At 40.5% G+C, this 27091-nt stretch overlaps 1 protein-coding gene and 1 long non-coding RNA gene across 12 annotated transcripts in view; one reads left to right on the top strand and one right to left on the bottom strand.

The window, feature by feature from the left end:
* LOC116735781 (RNA binding protein fox-1 homolog 3-like) overlaps positions 1-27091 on the bottom strand; it is a 551222-nt gene that overhangs the window by 109416 nt on the left and 414715 nt on the right. The window contains exon 1 of one of the 11 annotated variants that reach the window (XM_032587872.1): positions 2999-3418. The exons of the other annotated variants lie outside the window; for them this stretch is intronic. Within the exon in view, the coding sequence (XP_032443763.1) occupies positions 2999-3124 (126 nt within the window). The 5' untranslated portion in view covers positions 3125-3418. Of the gene's footprint in view, positions 1-2998; positions 3419-27091 lie in introns of those variants that run through there. 11 annotated transcript variants of the gene reach the window in all.
* Positions 892-19988, top strand: LOC116735783 (uncharacterized). The gene is made up of 3 exons (XR_004342430.1): positions 892-1158; positions 6428-6434; positions 19978-19988. It is a non-coding gene; the product is annotated as an uncharacterized LOC116735783 (long non-coding RNA).

Raw genomic sequence — 27091 nt, forward strand, 5'->3', positions numbered from 1 at the left:
GCCTCAGCACACTGTAATTCATAACTCCCTCAATATCCAGCTCCATAACTCATGGAAGGAGCCTCCACCATCCAAACCGGGGTGAGGAGGGGTGACATCATCCTGCGGAGGGACGAGGCCGAAGCAAACATCACAGCAGGGAGTCCGACTGAGCCGCAATGTTGTCATGGTCGTGTCACCATGTACTGATAAAACCTGGTAAACTGTTAAAATATTCAGAAATATTCATCTCTGCATTCTTAAAATTAAATATTATTGAACACATTTACCAGTGATCAATCGCTGCAGGATTTCACGAGTGTTTTTGTGATTCTTTGTGATCAAAATCACAAATTTTGTGATGCTAATTTAGAAATATTTGCACTTATGTATGACGGTTAATGTGACGTTTTATTACTCAGAACTGTGACTATAATAATAATAATAATAATAATAATAATAATGGAGGAAGTTGGGTTGCGGTCTAAGAGAGAAATTCTAATGATTGATTTTTTCTCCAGGATCGATACTTGCTGTATCGATCATGAAATACGTAGTAAAAGGAAGACACTGCCACCTGCAGATGGGAGTTAGCATCACTTCAAACCTAAGTTTTTTAAATTTTGAAATAAAATCACAATTATGCAGAGTTCGGTAGTAACTAGTTACAATGAGTTACATTTACTTGAGTAACATTTTGAAAAAAAATTACTTTTAGGTGGGAGGTGCTACTCTTGAAATTTTCGATTCAGAGTAAAACCTCTTGAAATCCACTTCACTAAATGCAGAACAAGCTTGTTTTAGTCAAAAATCACCAGACACACAGCTGCAATTTTATATTGAAAGAAATTTGGAAAAATGTTTTGTTTGTTTGATTTTATCTTGTAATTATGAATTATTTTTATTTCGGTCTTTAAACTACCAAATTCACCACATAACTTTATATTTTGGTCCATCTGATGTAATTTTTAAATATTAAATGAGTGATGTTGTCAGTACTTGAGTAATACTTTTTTACTTTTACTAGAGTACTTTCTAGAGCAACACACTGTTGTTTTTGCGTATTTATTTTCTTGAGCTCACGTTGTCATGTAAAACTGGAGGGACTGATTGGTGTAATTTGGGCCCATAAAAAGCTGTGGCGTGCCGGATTTGGCCCCCAGGCCTTGAGCTTGACACGTGATTTAAAGCAAAGTGGCCAGGAACACACACCCAAACACAACTGAGGTATACTTTGCTAATCTTTTATGCAATAAACTCCTGCGTTGGTGTGATTTCACGCGCGCCATGTTCGCACATAATAAGCAAAGCTGTTCGGAGCCCAACTTAATACAGTGTCTTATTTGAAATGCAAACAAACTGCGAGGCAGAGGCTATCACCTCAATCTATTCCCCTTCTGTTCACTGGCTGTCATCTTACATGAGCCGATGCTGCAGTTCTGCACCGTGGCGAGGGGCGGGGGTGGGGGGCACAGGCAGCATGATGGGTGATGCGGGAGGAAGAGGAATGGAGGAGGAGGAGGAGGCGGGACGCCGGCCACAGTGTGATTCAGAGGGTTGTTTCCCCTCTCAGCGCTGCAGGGCGAGGATTTACCGGAAAGGAGAAAAAAGATCCAGGAGAGGCGAAAGAACAAAAGCTGCTGAGACATGAAAGGGTCTGAAACAGAAAGGGATGTTTCATGAAAATAGCACGCAGGAAGTTTCAATTTCAGCTGTCTTGGTCTTTTAAAGGACTGGACATAAACACACACACACACACACACATGCACTCTGGAGGCTTCCTAAGGATTTGGGATGTAGTGGAAGGTAAACCCTCCTAAACTCACTCACTTTGTTGCCGTTTTTACAGGTAGGAAGAGGCTCAGCGAGCTTCTGACACAAATATCTAACATAGAAGAGAAACTACAGCTGCAGTGTGGGGAGAATCCTGAAATATTTCCAGACAGATTCAGTCAGATAGAAACGACAACTAACGACTTCAGAGGCGTCGTTTCATTAAGGGACTACAAAACTGTTGAGATGGTTTTGGCTGCCGTACAGTTGGTGGCACCTGGTCCCCCCCACTTCTCCGCCTGGCCGGCGGGGCGCGCGGCTCTGGACAGATGGGAGGGAGGGCGGCGAGGCCATTACCATGATGCTGAGGGGGGGGGATGGTCGGAAATGAGGGAAGCAGGAGTTCAATCGGGAGCAGCTCCATCGTTATTTCCCTCCCTCAATCACCGCGGCAACACTCTGTTTACTGCGGCACATGCGGCCGGCAGTAAAACCGGAATTGGACGCCCGACCCCCATCCAGCCGCCCACCCATCATCCCCCAACTTGCCGAATTAAAACATGTGAATAATTCAGCAGACAGACAGGCACTCGGGCCCCGAGGAGTCACCTTGTTGATTTTTTTTTTAAAAATTGCAGCCTTCGGGTTTCACAAAACGAGGGGGATCAGTGGCAGAATCAATTTCCAAAAGAAGGAGAACAAAAAAGAAGGAAAAATCAATGTTCATTTGCAGAGATAGACATAATTATTCATGTGATCGCCATCCTGCAGGCCGCAAGTTTCAGATTAAAACGCAAAATTAAAAGAAGTATACTTTATAAAAAGTTGGCAGCCATTTGCGGATAAAAGTCAGGATGAGGAAGAAATGTTTCGCAGCAGCGTTTCCCAGCACAATGAGTCATGAAACGAGGGATGTACACAAACACTGCGTGACTCCACGTCACAGTAATTGACCGTTTTAATTTCACTCCAAAAACCAGAGCAGCCAGGAGAGGAAGAGGAGAGCTAAACGCTCTCCACCCGTTCCCTCTTCTTCCGTTCACAAAGCCGGGGTGAGGGTCAAGGGTTAGATGGGAGGAAGGAGGAGGAGTGGCGGGGGAGGGGGGAGTAACACAACACAAAGCGAGAGCGATGCTATCACGTGCTGCCGAGGAGCGCACGGAGGAATGAAAGCGAACGGATGGAGGGGAAGAGGAGGAGGAGGAGGGAGGAAGACGGCGGCGAGGCGAGCGTCATTCAGTCTTACCTCAGGCAGGTAGAGGAACGCGGGGGGACACTGGAGCGAGTGAGGCAGCATCCCGGAGCCGGAGAGCAGCAGGCAGCCCGAGTTGGCCATGGAGCTCAGCGTGGGGTGACGGGACGCTTTGCGCATTTAGCAGGGAGATCCTTTCGCTCTTCGCTCTTTCTTTCCTCTGGCTCTCCCACTCTCTCTCTTGCTCTCTCTCTCCTCGGATCACTTCCTTCCCTCTGCCTTCCTCTCGCCTTTTAAATTTCTCCTTTCTCTCTGGCTTCTGTGTCTCTACAGAAGATGCGGCATGGAGGCGAGCGGCGCGCAGACAATGTGCATGTTCCACCTTTATCGCTGCTGCTCTCTCTCACTATCCCTGCTGCCGCGACTCTGTTTACTTTGTGTGCGATAAAAGCCAACATAAGCATTCAGACACAGAAGGGGAGGTTCTGTGCACGCCGAGGAGGAGGAGGAGGGGTTGGAGAGACGACTAGGGGTTGGGTAGGTTAGGGTGGGAGTATGAAGGAGGTGGTGGTAACATGAAGACGGGGGGAGTCGGGGTGCTGATGAAGTCCCTGGTGGATTCATACATCAAACATTAGAACAGCTGATCCGGGGCATTAGCAGCGTGTGGGACACTTTTAATTGCCACGTCCACACTCAGTGGCCACTCCTCGCCCCATGCACTCAAGGACATGCATGCATGGCAGGAAAAGATGCATTAAAACAATAACAGCGGGTTATTAGGCCTAGTCCTGACATCACTCTGCAGCCACTGAGCTGTAAGCGCCAAGTGAGCCCAAAAGCGACTTGGAGCTTCCTTTCTCTGATTAATTCTGTTTGATACGGCGTTAAAAGCGGCAGACAAAGGGAACGCAGAAGACGGCTTCGCTACGTCATCTGTTCGTAGACGAGGCTTTCTTGAAAGCGATCCAAGCCGGTTTCATAACCGCGATGTCTCAGCAGAGTCTGGAGGAACACGGGTCACCAGCGGGGTACAGCAAGGTGTCGCCACCACTGAGCCTGTAAGTCTTGTTAATACAGTCGAGACATGTTTAATTCATCAAGGCCAAAATCACAAATCTGTCCCTGTGGACGACATGCAAGGCTCCATCTTGAGATCCCAGAACAGCAGGAGGGCTTTACTGCAGACGAGCCAAGAAACAAGGATTCCAGGCCTTTTCAGGGTTTCAGCAGCACAACAATCTGAGCTGTGTAGGCAGGATTAAAACAGGGATGCTATCTTCATACGACAGAACGGCCTGACTTAAACATGCCTGTGTGCTCTGGCTGCTGAAGCGAACATCTGTCAGGATCGTTTTTGGTGAGACACCGTTGTTGTAACATCTTGTTTCATCTCCAGTCTGTCGTCTTTTAGTCGTTACCTGGACTTTCTGCGGCGCGGCGGTAATAACGGGGTGTTTCTCATCGGAGAATTGACTTTCTCTGGGACACTCCCTCTGCAGATTGAATAAGCAGGCAGCAGAGGGATGACTGGCCTGTAGTTGCTCAAAAACGAAGCCGATAATAAGAAATTATTAATTCAAATAAAAGCCCAGCTCACCGGCAGCTATCTTGCAAGTATACATTCTGGTTGGGAATAATTGGCCTGAGTGTTTGATGCAGAAGATCAGTCGTCACAGATATCTGATCTGGTTTAGGCTGAGCGCTCTGCCTGCTGAAGATGGGAATCCATCTCCCTGTCTGTGTGTTTTTCTGTCTCTCGCTCATTTGCTCCCTTTTTTCCACCACGTCTGTCTGTCTCACCCAGTTAATAATTCAAATGAGCACTGCCAGATCACTCCCTTCAAAGGGAGTTGCTGGAATGTTCTCAACGGTGCCTTTTTCTTTTTGTCATGTGAAATCAAAGCCCTCAAACGCAGCAGAGATATCCTCAGTTAACTCCCCACGCTGCAGCTCTGCCAATTAAAGAAAGATCAACAACAACCGCAAGCAGCTCACGGTTGATCACAAAGAGAAGAAGAAGAGTGATCTTTGTCGGCATCACTTTCGCCAGCGTCCTTTGTGCAGTCACCACATTTCTGGTAATAATCAGCATAATCATTATTACCACCATCATCATCACTGTCACCGCGGCTGCAGCATGCATCTTCTGAGCTGCAGAACAGGATTCACCCTCACACACACACACCCACACCCCCACCCACGCACACACACACACACACACACCCCCACACACACACACCCACACACACCCTGGAGGCAGGATTGCATCTGAGCAGGTGTGCATGTTACAAGCTTTTAAATCTGGGTTTAATCTCCTCTGAAAAACATCCGCCAACGTCTCTGTATACAAGCCGCAGCTTTTGAGAGACAAGATCCGGTGCTGTGCATCTTCAAAAAAATAAATAAATAAATGAAGGAAGAAATCAAAAACAGCAGTTCCAGCAGTAAAAAGCCATCACACGGCCTGGAAGCACCGTCAGCAATAATCACAGGCAACACAGGCGGCGACTAATGGGGCCCAAACGATCGGCGGCACATTCCGGTTCCCTGTTCATCGTATGACCGCTGATCAATACCAGCACACTCACTCATCAACAGAAGGACGACTGTTTATTTCCTTTGACCAAGTATGCAACATCCTTCAGCTGCTTCTGCACAGTTTTACCTGTTTGGTTGGTGGTTCGGTTCCGCTTCAGCTGCTAAAAGATATTTCTTATACAACTTTATTAGAACCAAAAGGAAATCTTCCAGATCCAACCGTAACGCTCTGCGGCACCTTCCGCTCATAAAGCTTTATATTTGATGGTTCTGCTTCCAAGGGAAGAAGGTGCAGCTCAATAAATTAGAATGTCATCAAAAGGGGAATTAATTTCAGTAATTCAATTCAAGAAAATCAAACTTATACGTTGTGAAAATTTGTTTCACTCAGACTTTTGGTTAATTTTGTTGATCCTAGTTTATGACTGGAATTTGAGCAAAACAGGAACATGGTCCTCCTGAACTGTGTGTCAGTATCTACACTTGGGGCTCCTTGGCATGAATTACTGCATCAATGCGGCGTGGAACGGCTGAGGTGTTCAGGACGTCCAGGTAGCTTTAATAGAAAGGTTTCTACACTTTTTCCACAGTAAAATTCAAACATTGTCAAGGAAAGTTTTTACACTTTCCCACTATCACACTTTGTAGAGATAAAAACAATACAAATCAACTAAAAAAGAGTGTTAATTCACTATTATATGATATCATTTATTACTGTTATTAACAATATCTTGTTATTAATATTGTTATTAACAATATTATTCTTCATTCTACAGCAGAAATAAAGTAAAATATTATTTTTTTTTATATTCACCTGAAATCATCACAGACTGTGTAAATGTCACACAAGCAGCTGGGAGTTTTTGTTTTTTTCTTCCACTTAATTTTCCACTGAACAGCAACTTTCTCTGCAAAATCCTTGTCAGCTGGAAAACACCTCAGTTCTGTTGTGCAAGGCATTAATTAATAACACAAATCAACTTTTTAATAATAGTCGAATGTAATGCACTGAGAAAACCCAAAAACTTCTGCAGTTTTTAACTTTCTCTACTTTTGCTGGAAGAGAAATCGTTCCTCCAGCTCATGACAACCGGTTCGATCCCAGATATCCTCGGCTGCAAATTGCTCTGGAAGAATCCAGCTCTCCTCTTAAGATCTTTCTTCTTCCACTATGTATGAACAAGCACAAGCTTGGCAAACTCTTTGAAAACACAAGACTGCATAAGACGTTTATGTTTAAACCAGAGAATCAAAGAGTTTTCGAAGCCGGGCCACACCCACAACAGCTTCTGTTGCTATAGATTTTGACTTGTAAGAAAAACCCAACAGACCCGATTCAGTTCTGGAATAAAACTTCTCTTAACTCAACATATCTGTCCTGGACCTTAGGGTTGATAAAACACTTGATCACTGGAACATTTCTCAACATGTCTGCAGCTTTATCATTAAAAGGAAAGAAAATTGGTATGAGAGTTAAACTACACTGCAAAAACACAAAATATTACCAAATATTTTTGGTCTGGTTTCTAGTGGAAATAAGAAAAGTAATTAACAAGTAACTTTAGCAAGATATAGAACTTGTTTTAGGCTAATAATTCATTAATATTAATAGAAAACATTTAAGAATGATGTTAATTTTGAATGGTATGTGATTTTGATTTCTTCTTATAAATTTGTGTTGTCTTCTGACTTAACAGATCCTGGTCAGACTTTGGGGTCGTCTTTATTTCTCCTGCATAGCTGGGTTTTTTAATCTGTCATGATTTTTGTACTGTTTGTATGTGCAAATAAAATATTCCATTCTATAAAAAAAATACTATTTCCACTAGCAGATTATTTCACCTCCTAGAATAAATTTTTCCCATGTTATAAGTGAAAAAATCTGCCAGTAGTTTTAGTGCTTTTTAATCAATATTAAGGAATTACAGACTTAAAACAAGCTCCTAATTATTGCCTAAAAGTTACTTGTATGTTAGTTTTGTCTTATTTCAAGTGTACTGAGACGTTTCCTCTAGGAAGCAGAAATACTTGGTAAAAATTAGTTTTTTGCATTGCATCTTGTCTGAGTTTCTAATTGTACAAGTTGTCCCCTTTTAGTCTCTGATAGTTTGGGAAATTCTTCAGCACCAACTTTTACATAAGCAGGAACATCCTCTCCGATCCCCTGCTGTGTTGCTTTTATTTATTTATCAGAATTTTTTTAAGCCGCCGGTTTGATCCTATATGTAGCAGTAATAAATCCACATATTCCTGCCTGAATGTGCTGGAGCTGCAGCTCCGGCTGCTGAGTATCTTCAGACTGCAGCAGCTCCTTCCCACCTCTACACTCTGTGGTTCAACATGGACACAGCTCCCCCATCAGGACGAGCACCAGAGTTTGAGCAGCACAAGCAGGTCAGAGTCGGACCGGACGTTGTGCACTCATCTCCGCCTTGCACTTATATGTAAATATGTGGGTTCTTAATGAAATCCCCCACATGGTTGGGGAACAGACTGCAGGGATGAAAGGGAGCCTCCACCTTGCAGGACACTCTGAGCAGGAAACAAAGCCGCGGTGTCTGCTGATGGTGGATTTTGTTCCGAAGCGGCGAGGCCTTTGGAGGGGCACCCTTGAAGTGCCCCTCTGACAGGCTTCCTCATTATCTGGCATCTCCGGAGTGCCAGGCGGCCCCGCTGCAGGAGGGGGCGCCTGCCCTCGGGGTACCCAGGCAGCCAAGGGTTGCGCTCTCGCTAAAGGTCCGCTGATTATATCTCAGGCCCAGAGCTTCAGGGATCCCCGCTAATTAAAGGTTGTGTCATATCTGTTAGAGATAACAAACCTATGTTGCTCATCTTTTCCTTTTTTAAAGCCCTGCCCTCCGACGTCTGCGTTCAAGGCTGTCCGGCTCTGCACGCCCAGAGGAGGGGGGCTCCTGTTTAACCTGCCCTCACCCATCTCAGCATGCCAGCGGAGTGGTGGAGGCATCGGGGATCCTTTGTCTGGAGGCATAATTAAAGCCCTCGTTCATTATTTCTTCACTTTGAGCGCAGATCTGAGTAATTAGGAAGCAGTCCACAGGGGGGGCTGCAGCTTTCATCCACACAAACACAACGGAGAACCAGCACACAGTCACACATGTGAAGCACGAGAACGTGAGCGCTCTTCCTCAGTCTTTGCACCAAACGAGCCGCATTCATCTCCCACCTATCTTCAGATGCCAATAACCGACAGAGTGAAGTATCTTTTTTCTCCCCCTGAAGCCGTCAACTTCTAATGCATGGATTGAAATTTGGAACAGGAAGAGCTTCAGCTGGATGTGAGGCTGTTTGGAGCTCAGCCTCTCTAATGCATCCTGCAACAGAGTTTGCCTTTTATATGGTGTCATTCATCCTCATATGTCTTCGCCCGCTGCGTCTCGCAATCACGGCTTCTTTATGGCAAACTAATGCAGCCGCTGCTAAGATCAGCAGGTTGGCTGCGGCCATCGCTCACCGACTTCTGGCCTGATATTAGGACGTTTCCAAAGCCTCTACTGGAGACGGCAGAGAAGGAGCCGAAGGGAACTGACTGTACCTCCCACGCAGTCATATATCAACCCTCTATGCTACCCCTAAAACACTCGCATACACACACACCCATACACACACAACCGCTGCTGCGGCGGCTGCTCAGACAAGACAAAAAGGAGGAGGGATGATGGAGCTTTATAGCGCCGGACAGTCAGTGTCAATACATTGAGCGTTTTACCAGCCTCTCATCCAAAGGTCCAGCATGCTTGTGGCTACAAAGCGTCCGAGCCAAGGTGCGTGTGATCGCCTGAGGTGGTGGGCGGAAGACAGCGAAGAGTGCTGTTGGAGCATGGTGGGGGAACAACAAACAGGGGGCGACGGCTCACGCCCCGTTAGCCCCGCAGGCCAACCGAGGCTGTGATGGAGAGAGAGCTGACAGGGCAGAGAGACGGCCAGGCATGGAAATCACATCAGATCAATGATGAAAAATTCAGAGTCGCTCGTGGGGGCGGTGTCACGTGGTGCGTGGAAGCGTGTGACTCCTGGATGTACATGGAGAGGCTAATGGGTTAGTCCGGCTACTCGTGTTTACTCGCAGGAAAATCGAGAGACAAAAAGCAGCACTTAAAAGGATCCTCACACATTCGTAACTCTGTTGGTTTTTAAAATGATCGTCTCTGGGGGGTTTCCAGGCTCAGAAATGCATCTTTAAACACTCAAACTCCACTTACTGACAGAAAAAATTAGATGGATACAGTCGTTTTCATTAGTTTTGACCAAGTCAAACAATAATAATACGTTCATCTGAGGCTTGATTTCTAATCCAGTCTTTAAAATGACTTTTTGCAATCAAAATAACTGATTTTGTGTTGTTACTTTAAAAATATTTGCAGAATTTTGCCATTTTTTCCTCATTCAACACCTTAAAAATCTATCAAAGAAAAAAAGTCAACTGATCTGAACAGCACACCCGGTTGTGCGCTGATCAAATGTCTCTGGACACTGACTGGAATTACGTCTAAAGTTTTGAAATCAGGGAACATTTTTTCAACTGAAGCAATCAGAAGGTGGAAAACTCTAAACGAAGTGCAACTGGAAAAAATACCACAGAATATGCACTTGGATGGAAATTTTATTTTGATTGATGTAGTTTTCTGCACTACTTCTTACACTACAGTAAGTCATTCACCCATTCATAAACACATCCACACACTAATGATTTGTGATTATGATATTAAATAATTTGTTATTTCTGCTCTAAAACAAAATACAGTGTGTGGTGTTTTTGTTATTAAATGGCCTTGTACCATGTCATTCCAAACATATAAAAAATTACAAGGTGGTTATTTCTATAAACTTCAAAATATGTTGTTTTTCTGATCTATTCTTTGTTTGCCGAGATCCCAAGGAATTTGCAGTTTTCCTGTAACGTTGGGTTGTTTTTCCGCTACTAGCACAGCTGCTGCACACCAGCAATCCTGAGCTTAAACGACAGTATACATGAGCATGATAGACAGCGCTAAGTCCCTCCTCCTGACTCTGATTGGTTGGTGATTGGTCAGTAGGACCACTGGGAGGAACCAGAGGAGTAGATCACCTTTCTCACATTTTACTGTCAGGTCATAGTGACAATTTAACAAACATACAAAAAAAAATTAAATATAAAAGTTACCGAATGTAGTGTTAAAGTCAGCCTAAGTATGTGCATCCAGAACCGAAACCAACCAAATAAACTACATTTTTTCACTTTCAGACACACAGTATCCAGGCAGCACTGTAATCATGCCATTGCTAAGTTTAGTACCAATCAATAAGTCAGACCACTGTTCTCCAATCCAATCCTCAGGGTCCTGAGAGCTGCTGCTTCCTTCTTCTGCCACCTAGTTAATTGCATTCACCTGTTGTCTCGGCCCTAAATCAGTCCCCGATTCAGTGGATAGATTGAATGCTCCCGGGATGCTGTGCAAACCAGCAGTCCTTTGGATCCCAGGGACCGAGACGGCAGACAGGATGTGCTGCCTGACAAGCACATTTAACATATCAGGTGTTCTTTATGGACAAAATGTCCCACAATTCAGATCTGTCCAAAGCAATCATTCTCAGAATATACCATCCTCATGCATTTCACTTTTCATTGACGTTCTGTAAAAAAAAAAAAAGTACCCTCAACCATAATGGCTTCAGCCCAACGCCAAGTCAATTACATAGATTGGTGCAGTGACATAAAGTGTATTCCATTTGGGAGCAGATTGGTCATGCCCAGTAATGTTCCCTTCCAGCAGGCATACCTTTGACCATTACTCTAAACAGGCATTTAGGGAACCAGAGACCTATTTCCCACAACTGTGAATGCCGGTGTGTCTCCCAGAGGGGTCAGGGGTTCATGCTGCAGCTACCATGCTCTCATATTTAGCAGCGGCAGGTGAGAAATGGTACATCAATACTGTCAGACGCACTGGGCCACAGAGGCCTCCTGCACACACATATCATATTAGGAGGGAGCGTAACAAACCACAGCCGGGCCGGGAGGTGTCGGGGAACGTGTGAACACGCGAGTGTGTCTGTGGATCTACAAGAAGCAGTGTGTAACATGCCTCCACTGAGCGTGGTGAATGTGTTTCTGCTGGAGTTTTAAGACATATCGGGGTTTTACGTATCAATATTTCACCCTGAAACCTTTAAAGGGGCAGTATTATGTGTTTTCCGGGCACATAGTGCCATTTTACAGCACAATCAAGTAACTATCATAACTTCAGTTGTTATAAAAATGCTGTACATATTAAAATACATTTTACTTTGTAATTTAACACCTTGAAATTGGGCCTCTGTCTCTTTAAAAACGGCTACTCTTTCTGAAACTTACTCCTCTATTAACCCTTTAGCAACATCTTTACCAGCGTTGCTCTGAGCAGCAGCTCATATAATGAGCTCAGCTGAGGAGCAGTTCCACCAGGTGTTTGCTAATTGCTCCTGGCTAGTCTGAAGGAGCTAAGTGGGGGAGGAGTTATGCCTCAAAGGTGGGGCTAGGTCCAACCAGGTGTTTTGCACAGCTGAGTGGTTGCCATGGAGATTAAAGTATTTCTCAATCATGCATGAAAGAATCAAATCAACACCATAGGTATGTTCTGATGAGGGAACAGAATGACATAAAGTTCAAAAAAGTTAATTTTACATAATACTGTCCCTTTAAAAACTTTAAAAAACACATAGCAAAGAGCATATTTGTAGTTAAATCATGGTAAACAATTAAAATTCATATCTCTACTTTTAGATGTGAAATATTCTGACAGTAATTTTTACATTTTACACAATAGTTACTAATTAGTTTGTTGAAAAAGGATCAAACTAAAAAAGAAAAAGTTGACAAAGTTTAAACCAAGGTATATATATATTAAAATCCACATTTCAACTCTTAACTGAGCAAAAATAAATGTATTTTATTTTATAACCTGGATCCAACTCTGTGACCTTTTACATTCCCATACATCCCCGACTGTAGTTCTGCCAACTTGTGCATTAATATTCATTTCTGTAAGCTCCCAGATTTCAGTTTGTGCCCTGGAACTGAAAATTCCTTGCATTTGCGCTGAAGTTTGTAAGCTCACCTTTACAAGCTTTAAGGGAAGAAAAACATACAATCGCTGGCAAACTTGTGTCAGAGTTTACACAAGTTTGCGGTTCATGCACAGGACCGAACCGATCAAACAAGGTTGCAGCAGGAGAAGGAGCTTCTGAGGCAAATATATCGATAAAAAACAATAATGTTGCAGTGGAATGACATTCACAGCTCTATTTGTGTGTGAATATTTATATACTGTCTGAATTTATCCATATAAATTCTATGTTTTTGTTAAATTTGACACAAATAAGATTACAGATCACAGGCTAAAGACAACAGTTTGATTATCTGGAAATGAAAAATATCATTAAAATATTGAAAATGCAGCTTGGGAAGCTAAAATACTTCAGTACAATGTGTCTTGATACGCTATTGGTTGTTTTTCACTGTTATGTAAAGATGGAAAATTTGCTGTTTGAACAATTAAACTAGGCGGACATCAACGTTTTTAGAGGAGCTGTGGTCAAAACTCCTATGAATACTGGTTATCTGCTGTAGTTCTGGTGAAAAGTCACGTCTTCCAGAAAGCGTTAATAAAACTCAACCGACCCAATTTTAAAATCTGTCTCAGTCCTGATATTTAAAAAAAATCCAGATCTGGTATTGTTGACTTTGTTGAATTCAATGCTTTGTACTTTGACCGACATCATGCTTTATTATTTTTATTTTATTATTATTACATTTTTTATATGTTTGACCAAGGTAGTTAACCAATTATTTTGGTCAGTTTCTTTATTATTTCTTTTATATTTGCTGCTGCACTCCTAATTGCACTGGCTGAACAAATTAAAGTTGATTTAACATGTTTGGTGAACGTGAGAAATCATGTTGGTGAAGCTATTGGAATTTATCAATGTGCTGTATGGGTGCAAATAAGTTTGTAATTCATTACATTTATGTCTGTGTATACAAAAATAAATGTTTTAAATTAATTCAGAAGTGTTTTTCTGAATCAGATCGATATCTGCTGATACTGAACCTCAGATATCTGAATCAGTGCCGGAAGTGAAAAAAGTGAATCGGTGCATTCCTAATTAAATGCTGACTGTTTTCTACACATGGATACAGATTTAGATTGTGGTCTTTGAACTGATTGCAGTAAAAAAGCTTTGTCTGAATGTTGACCAACTATCTGTATCTAAATCTGTTACATAGAGATTCAACGTTGATGTTACTGTTGAGGTCGTTGCTCTAAGTTTCTTCCAGTCGATATCTCTGTGGTTAAATAAACGCTGTCCTCTGAATCACCTCTCAAACGGCATTTCTACCAAAACGCCTTCTCATACAGGGACTGCTGAGTGTGTTATGTAGCACTTTTTAACCATGTGTGTTTTTGTCGAGTTTGGTAAGCTCCTCTTGTGTTTTGGGAACTTAAATAGAAGCTCTAAATATAACGTCTGAGTGGGTGTTTGCCTCTGCCTCACTCCAAGTGTGTTTCTCTCAGTGTTTGTATCTCTGTTGGTGCGTCTCCGGCTCTAAATGGGTTTTTTGTGGTGATATAAAACTCTCAGTTGTAGATTGAAGCGCCTGCAGCATCTGCTGGCGTTACCTAACATCCAGCCCTGCCCTCTGACCACATCACTCGCAACATACATAACGTTGACCCTGTCATCCGCGTGCATCCCGGCCGGTTTCCCCGCCATCGTGCCTACGGGGAGATTTTCCTCGGACATCATCTCTCTGGAACGACGGCGGCTGGAAGAGAAAGGGTTTCAGAAAATCTGCCCAAAGGACGTGGAAGAAATGTGAGTGTAATATCTCTGAGTGGGAGTCATGAATGTAATATTATCGGGAACCATAATGTTGCGATTCCTGCTCAATATTTTAAAAGATGTCTGGTTTTTATGCTGCCCCGTCGAAGCTATAATATCAATAGTTCAGCGGAAGATGTTAAAGTGTCAAACTCTGCAAGGTGCAGATCCAGGAGAGAGAAAATTACAAACATACATATACAGACGTGAAGGTGTCATATAGGTAAATGTTACGGCGCCGCTCCCTCGGCGAGAAGGATTGTTTTTCCTGGTCAAGCATGTCCGCCGTGATCAGTCATGCTCATGCTTCCGTATTACTTCCTGTGACGCTCTCTCGCTCTTTCCCTAATGCTTCTTTTTCTCCACTCTCCAAATGCTATCTGTCAGTAGGTGTTGCAGGACTGATAGAGGCTTGTCTTTTGCCTTTCTCATTACAGCGGGGGAGACTAAACCCTGGCGAGCTCGGTAACCTTTCACAGAGACAGAAGGAGGGAGGCATCCACACAGAGCCGGCACCTCCGTCTACTTGACATAACCCTATTACCGCTTCCTTAATTTGTCCCGCCGTGACAACTCGCAGCCAAAGAAACGGTTAAAAGAATGAGTGAACAAAAGCTGCGCTGCATTATGGGGAGAGGAAGAGCGAGGGAGAGAGGGGGGAGACAATGGGGAAGCTGAGCTGATGCATCAGCCATATTGGATCATTTCTAAACCGCCACGCTTTATCCGGAGGTGGGCCTTCGTATACTCCACTTAACTGATAGCCCTCTGTTTCATCCAGGCTCATTCAGGCCTTTGCATGACCCGGAAAATGCAAAAATATGCCGATTTTTCCCACTTTCCTGCTTCAGAAACGTCTTTTTTAATATAATAACGCCTCCTTTCTAATTTAATATTTACAAACAGCGCAGATCTAAAGAAACCTTCATCACTGCTGCTTTTGTTTCCTGAAGCCGCTTGTACCAAACGTGATCAAAGCAACACGCGGCACAGAAATGACAAAGCCTCAGAAACAAGTAAACGACTGGCAAAAATGAGTAACGGCTTCAAAATGGCTGATAATAAGAGCAGCTCAGAGAAGGCGCCAGACACTCAGACAAATGTGACACTAAATCCTGCATTTGGCACATCCCGAGTAAACAAAAGTGTTGATAAAAAGGAGCCACTGCAATCTTCTTTTGTATGTAAAATCCCACATAACTAATCTGGATCTGAAACTCATCAAACAAAACGTCGATTTAACCCAAATCCAAGTGAACTCCAGCCGCCTACCAGCCGGGTTTGCTCCGTTGGAACGTTCTTCTCCAGCGTGGTGGAAATATTCAACTTTCTACACCTCCGCACGCCTTTAAAACGCCGGAATAAACGCTCCAGTTAACTCCACTAACCAGAACAGATTGTCCCTTTTTTTATTAAGATACAAAACATAACAATGCAATCCTTTCTCCTCATCCATTTTTAAATGCCACTGCAATAAAACTTGTAAAATGTTAAGAGGGAAGGTGGGAGGGATTGAATGGAAAAGCCAGTTTATTCATTAGCAAGCTGTAGTTAAGTGCAGCTGCAAATTAGCTCCTCCTGGAGGAGCTCCAACTAGATATGAATGCATCAGCAGAAAAGTTAATCCAAATGTAATCACAGCATTCTAGTTTACACTCAGAGCTTTGGAGGAAGAGACTCTGATTGTTGTTTCATTTCCTCATATTAACAAGCTGCTCATTTTACACTATATAACGCTGCTGTTTTCAACTTTCATCTGTTTTGGGCTCCAGCTACACGAATCTGAATATTTTTGCCCAGACTTTATTCCTCATTCTGTGAAAAAAAACAAGAAAACATCAGTGTTTTTGGGATTCCGCTCAGAAAAGCTGCCGTATCCACGCTGTGCCAGCAGGTGGCGATGGCGCTAAGGTTGCCATTAAAATTCAAAAGATGATTCCGACCACGGCTAAAGAAGTGCTGGGCTAAAGTGTCTTCTTCAGCTCTTTCAGCCCACAGTTGAAGTTTGATGCGAAAAACTGAGATAGCTCAAAGTCTATTCAACAAAAAATGAGCTCTGAATGTGCAAATGCAAAACAAAATCATTGTTTTATCAAATATTCACGTTACCATTGAAGGTGAAACATCTAATGTCACCACCAGGGGGCGTCTATCTGAGTTTGATGGTTTTATACCGGAACCTGGGGCTGCGTGACATAAAGCCGTCTGATTGTAACCAACAAGAAAATTCAACAGTTTAGTTCAACCTAAGTTAGGCCAGCACTGAGATGGGTTTAGGAAAAATATTAAGAGAAACAAATTTCCATAAAAATATCAAAGTTTGCACCGAAACATAAAGATAGAAGTATTTCTAAGTTTCAGCGGTTAGTTACACGTTGCAGTATATTTGGTGCTTGAGCCATTATAATATTATAATATATTTTTTCTTCTAGTTTATAAAGAAATTAACTTAGTACACTTGAAATAAGACAAAACTAACTTAGAAGTAACATTTAAGCAAGACATAGGAGCTTGTTTTTAGTCAATGTTTTTAGACAAAAAATACTTGTTAATATTTTCTGTTTTTTTCAGTGTAAAAATGTAAATCTAACATTTTCTCAGCTGGTGGCTGTGGCCTCTACCCGTGACTGAACGACCAAAAATCTGAACCCTGAGATGACATCAGTGGAGAATCATCAAGGTTTTCCTCACTTTTCTCTTTTTCCCCACATCACAATGTTCTCATAACTCTCTTAGCTTCAGCTTTAAGGATCCATCCAGCTGGTGTCATTCTGTACATCTGTGATCATGAATGCATCGCATTCAAAAGCTGCATCCATGATCTCTGTGATGTTGCAGATATGATTCTGCAGCTCTTTATTGGATCATCGTATCGGTTCAACGGTCGCTGTTCCTGAATGAAGAAGCGCTAAAATAACCCCAGCTAACCTACAAAACGACTTTTCATATGTACGATAAACATGATTCACAGAATCCACACGCCTCGCTAGAAGGACCGAACGTGTTTTTTCCTAAAACGGCGGCTCACTGTTTGGGCTTTAACAAGCAGCACTGTTCAAACACAGAGGAGAGGCGCTTTTATAGGGGACTATTTTTAATCCACATTTGGTGCTGTTTCAGTATTTGGGTCAGCGGGCCGGATGTAAAAAGCGACTGACTCATCAGTGGAGATATAAAGCACAAAGGGGGACTCAGTGTTTTTGTCAGATCAGTCCACTGAGGTGTTTTGATGTTTCAGAGTCTTAAACGCTCCAACGGTCGGCTGGATGGCAGCAGCTGCAGATCCTTCACATCACGTGTGTCAAACTCAAGGCTGGGGGGCCAAATCCGGCCCGCTACAGCTTTTAAAGTGGCCCTCTCGATTCTAGACACCAAATTACATCAATTAGTCCCTTCAGTTATTTGCAGAAATTCACACAAAATGAGATTCCTGCATATTGCATATGTTCTGTAAAAAACCCTGAAAAACGTTGGGTTTAAGTGATGCTAACTCCCACCTGCAGATGGCAGTAACTTGTTGTCAAGCTACAGTCCATGAACAATATAATGATGAGTACAATACAAAAACACAAAATCTAAGGAAATAATTTTGGTCTAATCTCTGGTGCAAATATCTTAGTACACTTGAAAAAAGACAAAACTAACTGGAAAGTTACTTTTCAGCAAGAAAAAGTTCCACTGGCAGATTATTTCTGTTATAACCTGGAAAAAATGGGTTAAAATTAATATTAATGAATTATTGACTCAAAATAATCTCTTATATTGATGAGAAGTTACTCGTGAGTTAGTTTTGTCTTATTTCCAGTGCATTAAGAAACTAGACAAAAATAGTTAGTAAGATTTTGTTTTTTTGCAGTGTAACAAAAAGTCACAAATGTTGCAAAATTCCTTGCAAATATTTCTAAATTAGCACCATAAAATCTGTGATTTTAATGGCAAAACCATGACAAAAACCTGGAGTGACTTCATAATTGTATGAAGTATTTATCGCTATATAGCTATGTGTTAGTATTTTTGACAGTTTGTTAATGCGTTTGAGAGAAACCGGCACTTGAGAACATCTCGGTTTTGGCTCGACCTGAAATGAAAAAGAGATTGCCTCCTCTGCTGTAGGTTTACGACCTTAAAGCGATAAGAATCGCCTGCTGGACTGATCTGCCGTCTACCTGTTTGGCGATCAGCTTGACGCGGGATCGAGCCCGGCGGTTCAGAGGACGGCGTTGTTTGGGACCAGAGACCCCCCGGGGGCCGCGGCTGATGGCTTTGCCCCCCCACCCCTCTGATCTGCGCTGCGGCGGCGGCTGCCAGGGCTGAGGGTTCAACGCCTGAGTGCGTGAGCTGTCTATGTGGAGAGATTAAAGGGCCCGTATCGATCGGCGAGCGCTCATGCATTTTGCATGAGGGAGACATTGTCAAAGAGGCATCTCAGATTAAAAAAAAGAAAACTAGTTGAGGGAGAGTTCTGGCGAATCTGCTGAACTCTGTGAAAAATCTTAATGTTGAAGCGTTATGCATGTAAACCTGCTTTTATATATTGGATTGTCCATGAACTCCCATCGACCCGAGATATTGCTCGTTTTTCATTTCTTCCCCTGCTCAACACGCCAGCACACCGCTGCTTCCTCCTCCTCCTCTTCCTCTTTCTTCTTCTTCTTCTTGTTCTCCTCCACACTGAGGATGGGAGTCAGAGAAAACCCGGAGCCCCCCCTTGAAATAAGAACAGAAAAACTGGCAGCCTGAGAGTGTCTAATGGCGGCAGAGAGTCCGTTGGAGAATTCTCAAGTAGAGTGTGAATTATTTAGGATGTGTGGCGAGTGTGCAGAGCATGAAGCCACCCCGCCTAGCAACCGCCAAGCAGAGTGGCCAAGAAGATTCAGTGTGCAACAAACATTTGCCCGCCTGAGATCTTTATTTCTTCTTCTCCACATCAGTTTGGTGAAGAGAAAAAGAGAGGTTGGGCTTCCAGCGGTGGATTTACAGAGCGGAGCAACATTTCAAGGATTTTCTCTGTTTTTTTAATGGAAAATGAAAAGTGATTTTCTGCATTTCTACCAAAAACAAAGTGAAGCACAGAGAAGTCGTTTTGACCTATTTGCAGCCTCCAACGTGATGCAGCTGATTATTCATCATCAACAATTCATTCAGGTCATCATGCATGTTTAAACCACACCACCGTACTGTACCTCACACACACACACAACGAGAGTGTGTGAGGCCTTTAGAGCCTCCTTATCCTGTGAGCATGTGTCAATCTCACCTAAACGACCCCGATAACAAGACAAAGGCAATCAATCTCCGATATTGGCCGGGTGGGAGAGTCGGGGGATAACACCGACGCTATCAGCGAGCGCCAACAAAGACGGAGATTTTCTGCGTGAGGATGATTAGGAAACACGGCGGCGGTGACACGCTGATCTGCGGCGGTTAAACTGAGGCAGCTGTCATCGCTGGCAAATGATGACGCCGAGCCCTGATAGAGGAGATGGGATCTGAGGGGGTGTGTGTGCGTGTGTGTGTGAGAATCTACTATTGATGCAAAACACATCAACGCTTTGAACACACAGAAACACTTGCAGCTCTCTGCTTTAAACGAATGTTTCAGAAGAAAACACTAAAACCAGAACATCTCAGAGTTAAATCATCAAACATATTACAAGTTTCAGCAATTCAACTCAGAAACAGAAACTCAAATAATCTACTTCATTAGTAATGTTACATTAAACCAATAAAAAAGAATATTTTCCGCTGAACCGTCATGGAGAAGAATGCTGACTTGACAGATGTCACTGAAACTCTCTACATGGAGCGGAAAATAGACAAAGGTCAGAGCTAAAGAAGCTGAGTGCTGTATCCAAGCAATCCCCAAGGAAAGTTGAGCGGAAGGAAAAAGTAGAAATAAGAGCCAGAAAAGAAGGAAAAGAACTGGACTGTCTGGTCTAAAGTTGTGTTTTCAGTCTGGTTAACAGAAACAAATGCAGAAAACATGGCTTCATATGAAGAAGGAGTAGATGTTTAGTCTGAAAAGTATTTAAAATAATAAATCTAAAATATAAAATAAAATATATTTTAATCAACATCAATAAATTTTGCAGTAAAAACAAACTTTTAAGTTAGTTTTGTCTGTTTTGAAGTGTACAAATTTATTTGCAATAGAAACTGGAGCAAAAATACCAACATTTAGTTTTTTTGGAGTGCAAAAAGCTCAGCAGGTGCTGAGGTGTTAGCCAATGTTTCACATGATTATAAAAACAATTTTAATTTCATCTTTTCACAGACGCTGGATCAATGCATCAAACAGAGTCAGATACTGCACAGAATAAATGGTCCATATTTCTAGATTAAAAATCATTTTCAATATTCTGATGCTGTATGTAAAGTTAGAATCATGTAAAATATGTTGAATGAATAAATATGAAGAGTTGCCCTTTTTATATGAATGACTTAAATGAACATTTTTAGATATACTCCAACTTATTGAGACACTGTAACAAATTATGTTTCAGTAAAACCTTTAAATACCAAGACTAGCAGTTTTTAGCAAAGAAAGAAATAGAGATAAACTATCAAATCTAAAGCTACAATAATCAGATTTCCAGATCAACAAGTTCCCGCTCTTCATGCCGACATGGAAAAATGCTCGCAGACGTTTGCGGATCAAGGTTAACCCTGAATTATTCTTTAAATGTGAGAAAGCAGCAGAACAAAGTGCAGCACCTGCAGCTGCTTTGGATTCGGTGCTTTTTATGTCGGTTCACGCTTTCAGCTGAAAGGAGAAACTTCAAGCCAGATTTCACTTCTGTAAAATTGTTCAAAGTCTAAATATGCTTCAATGCTGCAGAAAAAAAGTTGAGCAGGGCGAATCTAAGACCTCACAGAGATCCAGTTTTACACGTTCGCTCAGCAGACGAGGCCGAGTGAAGATCACATTGTGTTTTATTTTGTAGAAACCCGACTTATGTCACAATTTCCTCCATTTTACTCAATTCAACACCTGAAATACACCTGCACTGCAAAAACACAAAATCTTACACTGAATTCTTATTAAATTTAATGTCCTAAATACAGTTTTTAAAGTCAATCTGATATATAAATCACATCAGGAAGGGAAAAAATATTTAGCATTTTTATTCCTAAAATTTCAGGATACAATGAAAAAACACAAAATTTTATTAAGTATTTTGGTTTTGTTTATATCTTATTAAACTTGAAATAAGTAAAAGTAACTTTTTAGGAATATGTAGAAGCTTGTTTTAAGTAAATAATTTCTTAATATTGATGAAGGCAGATTATTTCACTTACAACGAGAATTTCTTCCTGTGTTATAAGTGAACTAATCTCCCTGTGAAACTAGTACGTTTTAAAAATCATTATTAAGGAATTATTTAAAAACAAAAACAATTGAATATCTTACTGAAAAGTTACTTGCAAGTTAATTTTGTCTTATTTTAAAAGTATTTCCACAACAAACTAGCAAAAATACTTGGTAATATTGAGTGTTTTTGCAGATTGATTATTGTCATGAAGGCAGAAAGGGTTAATCCTGCAGCTGATTGGTTTAAGATTATTTCCTTAAAAGTCCACTGCTGCTGCCGTCGATCCACAACAGTTTTATCCTCCATTAGAGAACAGAAACATTTGCTCCACGACAGCCTCGGATTTAGTTTTAGCTTCTTTCAGACATCACCTGAGAAAAAACGGCAAGTTAATGTTTCTTTATGGGACCATCAGACAAAAGACTTCAGTGCAGCAACAAAGAGAAGACATTAAAAAGATGTTGAGTCTGCATTTAGGAGACAATAGGAGCAGAAGCAAAACAAGCAGATTGTTAAAACATTAAAGCAGGTTATCTATTTAATGTGGTAATTTATAACAGCAATGCACTGCATTTCCACTCATTGAGAACAAATTGGGGTTCAGTGTCTTGATCAATAAAGCTTCCACACAATTTGTCAAGTCAGAGCGAGATTCAAACCTGGAACCTTCGGACTAATGAACTACCTGCTCTGTGCACCTGCAGTGTGACCACATTAAAGCTAATTCCAAGAAGAAAAAGTGCCTGAAAAGAGTGGAAAGTGTAGAATTAAACAATTAAAAGTGGTAATGCAGGAGCTGGAATTAAATGGGCCTGTTGCCCTGGTGCATGCTGGGTGATTTCCCCACACGCCTGCTGTGGCTTTGCAGCAACACCAGCTTATAAAAGGAGGACAAAGGGGACAATTTGAGAGTGCTGCTGTAATAAAGTCAGCGAGGAAATCAGCAGATCTGCGGCGATCAGAAGGAGCTCTGCAGGCTGCAGCTCTGCTTGAATTATGATACTGTCAATCAAAAAGTGCTATTGATTAATTCCCCATGCTTCATTTAATCAACTAATCATTTCAGCAGTAATCCAAAATATAATGAAATAATATCAGGAGAGCCCTGACGGCTATGAGCGCACGGCGGCGTGCACGCTCACGGCCCCGCTGTCTGCGCAACACGCACCGGGGAAGTTTTCCAACATCAAAAATCAAAGCATTTAAGTAGATTGTACACAAGCATGTCTTGGAAGCTTGATCTTACTAATCTACAAATGGCTTCTTGTTATTAAACTGCTAATTCAGTGGATTAAAGGATCCATGAGAACACAATCCCCTTTACTTCGTTTCCAGGGTGCGCTGAAGGTGGCTTAAATATTAATTAAGCACACACACATGTCGGCCCACATGCACACACATCCAGCGATGCTGGAGCTCAGGAAGCAGGTCGTATATCTGCTGCTTAAAAGTCACAAACACTCTGAGTTATTTTCACTCGACAGGCGGACGCATCCGGCTGATTAGTTTGTTTCAGACGCCGCTTCTCCTCCCACGACCTCCAGAAAAAAGACAAAGTTTAAGTTTTCATGACAAAAGTTTGAGATTAACATGAAATCTGGATTTTGTAGAAGAGAGTAAATAAAAAACTGATTAAATATAAGCTCAGCTGTACAAAAACTCAGCTAATATCATTTATTCCATTTACCCAACAGGTTAGAGTTCCCTGGTTCTTGTATCACTCAGTTTCAGCTACACGGCCAATTCACTACTTCACTGTAAAAACACAAAATCTTACAAGTATTTTTGTCCAGTTTCTAGTATCCACTTAAAGTAAGATAAATCTAACTTTGCAGGAACCTTTCAGGAATATATATAAGCTTGTTTTAAGCCAATAATTCTTTAATATTGATGAAAAATCATTAGTTCCATTGGCAGATTAATTCACTGATAACATAGGAAAAATGTCTCGTTATAAGTGAATATAGTATCTGCCAATGGAACCAGTGATATTAAGGAATAATTTACTTAAAACAAGCTCATATATCTTGCTGAAAATTTACTTGTTTTTCTTATTTTAAGTGTACTAAGATATTTGCACTAGATACTAAATAAAAATACTTAGTAATATTTTGTGTTTTTGCAGTGTAGTCAAACATTAGATCCGTTGCTGCAAAAGCATCAGCTATTCTCTCCCAGTGCTCCCAGTTGTAACTAGAAACAACCAATCAGAGCCAGGAGGAGGGTCTTAGCGCTGTCAATCATGCCCATTTGTATGCATTTACAACTCTCCTGTTGTAAATGCTCAGGCTAGTTAGCATAGCCATCAATGAGGGCCGATAAACAGTTTTTCTGTAACTGTAAGTTGTTTCTCCACCACTAGCACATTTAGCAGTGTGTTCACAAGGTTGATTGACAGCGCTAAGACCTGCTCCCTGGCTCTGATTGGTTGTTTTTGGTCGGATTGGTTCTTTTCTTCAGACAGCAATAGTAGCACAGGAAGAAAGTGAAGGAGATTGATCTTTTTACAGATCATGTGTCCAGTTTTTTTTTTTTTTTTTTTTTTTTTCTTTTTTATTCATTTCATTCAATACAAATAAAAAAAAATTTTTAATACAAGGAAAATAAAATAATTTTAAAAAATGAAATGAAAGGTAGCAGAAAGAAGAAAATAATCTTATAATATCTGCCCCTTTTTCTCAACTATGGATCAAAACAACAAAAAACAAACAAAAAAAAAAAACTAAAATTTTTTTGATTTGTCTTATGTGACAAAAAAAAGAAAACAAAGGAAGACCAAAAAAACAAGGTCAATCATCAATCTCAACTGAACAATACTATACTTTGACTTTATACTATTTCATACTTCTTCAAAAAAACAATCTTTAACATTCTTTTAAACATGTGTAATGATTTAGCATTTTTAACATCGTTTTGCAGGTCGTTCCACAGTTTGACTCCTTGTATCGAAGTACATCGTTCTTTCAAACAAGTTCTGAATTTAGGTTTCTTAAAAATCTGTGTCCCCTTAAGGTTATAACCACTCTCTCTCTTTTCAAAATTTTTTTGGATGTTTAAGGGTAATGTTTTTAGATGTGCCTTATACATAACCAACAAAATATTATAATCAACTAAATCATTGAATTTCAAAAACCTCAAATTACAAAATAATGTATTTGTTGGATATTTACCATGTTTTCGAGCAATAACTCTTATTGCCCTTTTTTGCAAAACAAAAACAGATTTTATACTAGTATAACATGCCTTTCCCCATACCTCAACACAATAAACCAAGTGTGGAACAATTAGTGCATTATACAACATAAATAGTGCATGATCATTCAGAAAACCCCGTACTTTATAAAGCACTGCAATTGATTTTGCTAATTTTGTTCTTAAATAATTCAGATGGGATTTCCATGATAATTTCTCATCAATTATCACACCCAAAAATTTCACCTCACTAACTCTACAAATCTCTACACCATCAACTTTAAATGGAGTATTTACAATTCTTTGTCTCCTTGTAAATAACATATAATTTGTTTTGTCCAAATTTAAAGATAATTTATTTAGTTTGAACCATTTATGTATTTGCATAAATTCTATTTTCATTTCTTTTAACATCCCTTTTATATCATTACCCTGACAAAAAAAAGTGGTATCATCCGCAAATAGAATACATTTGAAAAACCCTGATACATTTACCAAATCATTTACATATAAAATGAACAACTTTGGTCCAAGTACTGAGCCCTGTGGAACTCCACATGTAATTTCACAAAATTCGGATCTAGTATCATGTACTTGTACAAACTGTTTTCTATTCTCCAGGTAGCTCGAAATCCACTGTAATGCCGGCCCTCTAATCCCGTATTTAATAAGTTTTTTGAGTAAAATGCTATGGTCAATCGTGTCGAATGCTTTCTTTAGATCGACATAAATGCTAGCACTATATTGTTTTTGATCAATAGCATTTGTTATATGTTCTATCAGTTCCATAAGGGCCATTGATGTCGAATTTTTGGCTCTAAATCCATATTGACTACTACTTAATATATTATTTTTATCTATAAATGTATCTAATCTATTTACAAATAGTTTCTCCAAAATTTTTGAGAACTGTGGCAACAACGATATCGGTCTGTAATTACTAAACATACATTTCTTACCATTTTTGTAAATGGGAATTACCTTTGCTATTTTCATGGCGTCTGGAAATTTTCCTGATGAGAATGACAAATTACAGATATAGGTGAATGGTTTAATTACATAAGACATAATTTCCTTTACAAATTTCATATCCATATTTACCCAATCCTTTGATTTTTTATCCGCCATTTTGTTTACAATACTCAGTATTTCTTTCTCATCCGTTTCTCCAAGAAAGATGCTGTTTGGACAACTCCCAATTTTTTGGGTAACATCGCTATCATCTTTTGGTATCTGAGCAGCAAGTCTTGGACCAACATTTACGTAATAATGATTGAATTCGTTTGCTATTTCATTCCGATCATAAATTTCAGTATTTTCTTTTAAAAAGTGTGTTGCAATACCAGATTTTATTGTATGCTTTGTAGAAACACTATGTATAACTGTCCATATTGCTTTTGTGTCACCGTTACTTTTTGTTAATAGGTCGGTATAATATTCTTTTTTATGTTTTCTTATAATCCATGTCAGTTTATTTTTATATTTCTTATATCTATCCTCTGCTTCTTTCGTTTTTAACATCAAAAAGGATGAATACAAATTATTCTTTTTTTTACAAGCATTTCTCAACCCTTTTGTCATCCATGGCTTGTCAACAGCATCTTTCTTAACAAAATTAGTTGTCATACAATGTCTTTTATACAGAACTCCCAAAATATTCATAAACTCATCATATGCTCTGTGTACATCATCCACATATACATTATTCCAATTTTGTTGACACAAATCATTTTTCAATTTATCCAAATTTTTTTTTGACATATTAAACACTTTTTTCGTTGGCACAGGTACAGTAATAATTTTCTGGTGATTTTTGTAAATAGCAAAAACTGGTAAATGATCACTTATATCGATTTTGAAGAGTCCACTCAGCACCTCTCCATCCGTAATATTAGTAAAAATATTATCAATTATTGTGGCAGAGTGTGTCGTAATTCTTGTTGGTTTTGATATCAATGGAAAGAAACCCAAACTACACATTGTATCAACAAACATCCTATTTAAATCAATTTGGGTTCCTAAATCTATATTAAAATCTCCACACAGAAATAATGTTTTATTTTTACTCATTTCAATAAGCTCTATTAATTTTTCAGTAAATAATTCTAAGTTAGATCCTGGTGTTCGATACACACAACTCACCACTATATTTCTCGATTTCTCACTTAACACTTCTATAGTAATCATCTCCATTACACCTTCAACAGTTGTTGACATAGTATCCTTTATTTTACATCTTATT

This window comes from Xiphophorus hellerii, chromosome 16 (genome assembly GCF_003331165.1).
Source record: "Xiphophorus hellerii strain 12219 chromosome 16, Xiphophorus_hellerii-4.1, whole genome shotgun sequence".
Lineage (NCBI taxonomy): Eukaryota > Metazoa > Chordata > Actinopteri > Cyprinodontiformes > Poeciliidae > Xiphophorus > Xiphophorus hellerii.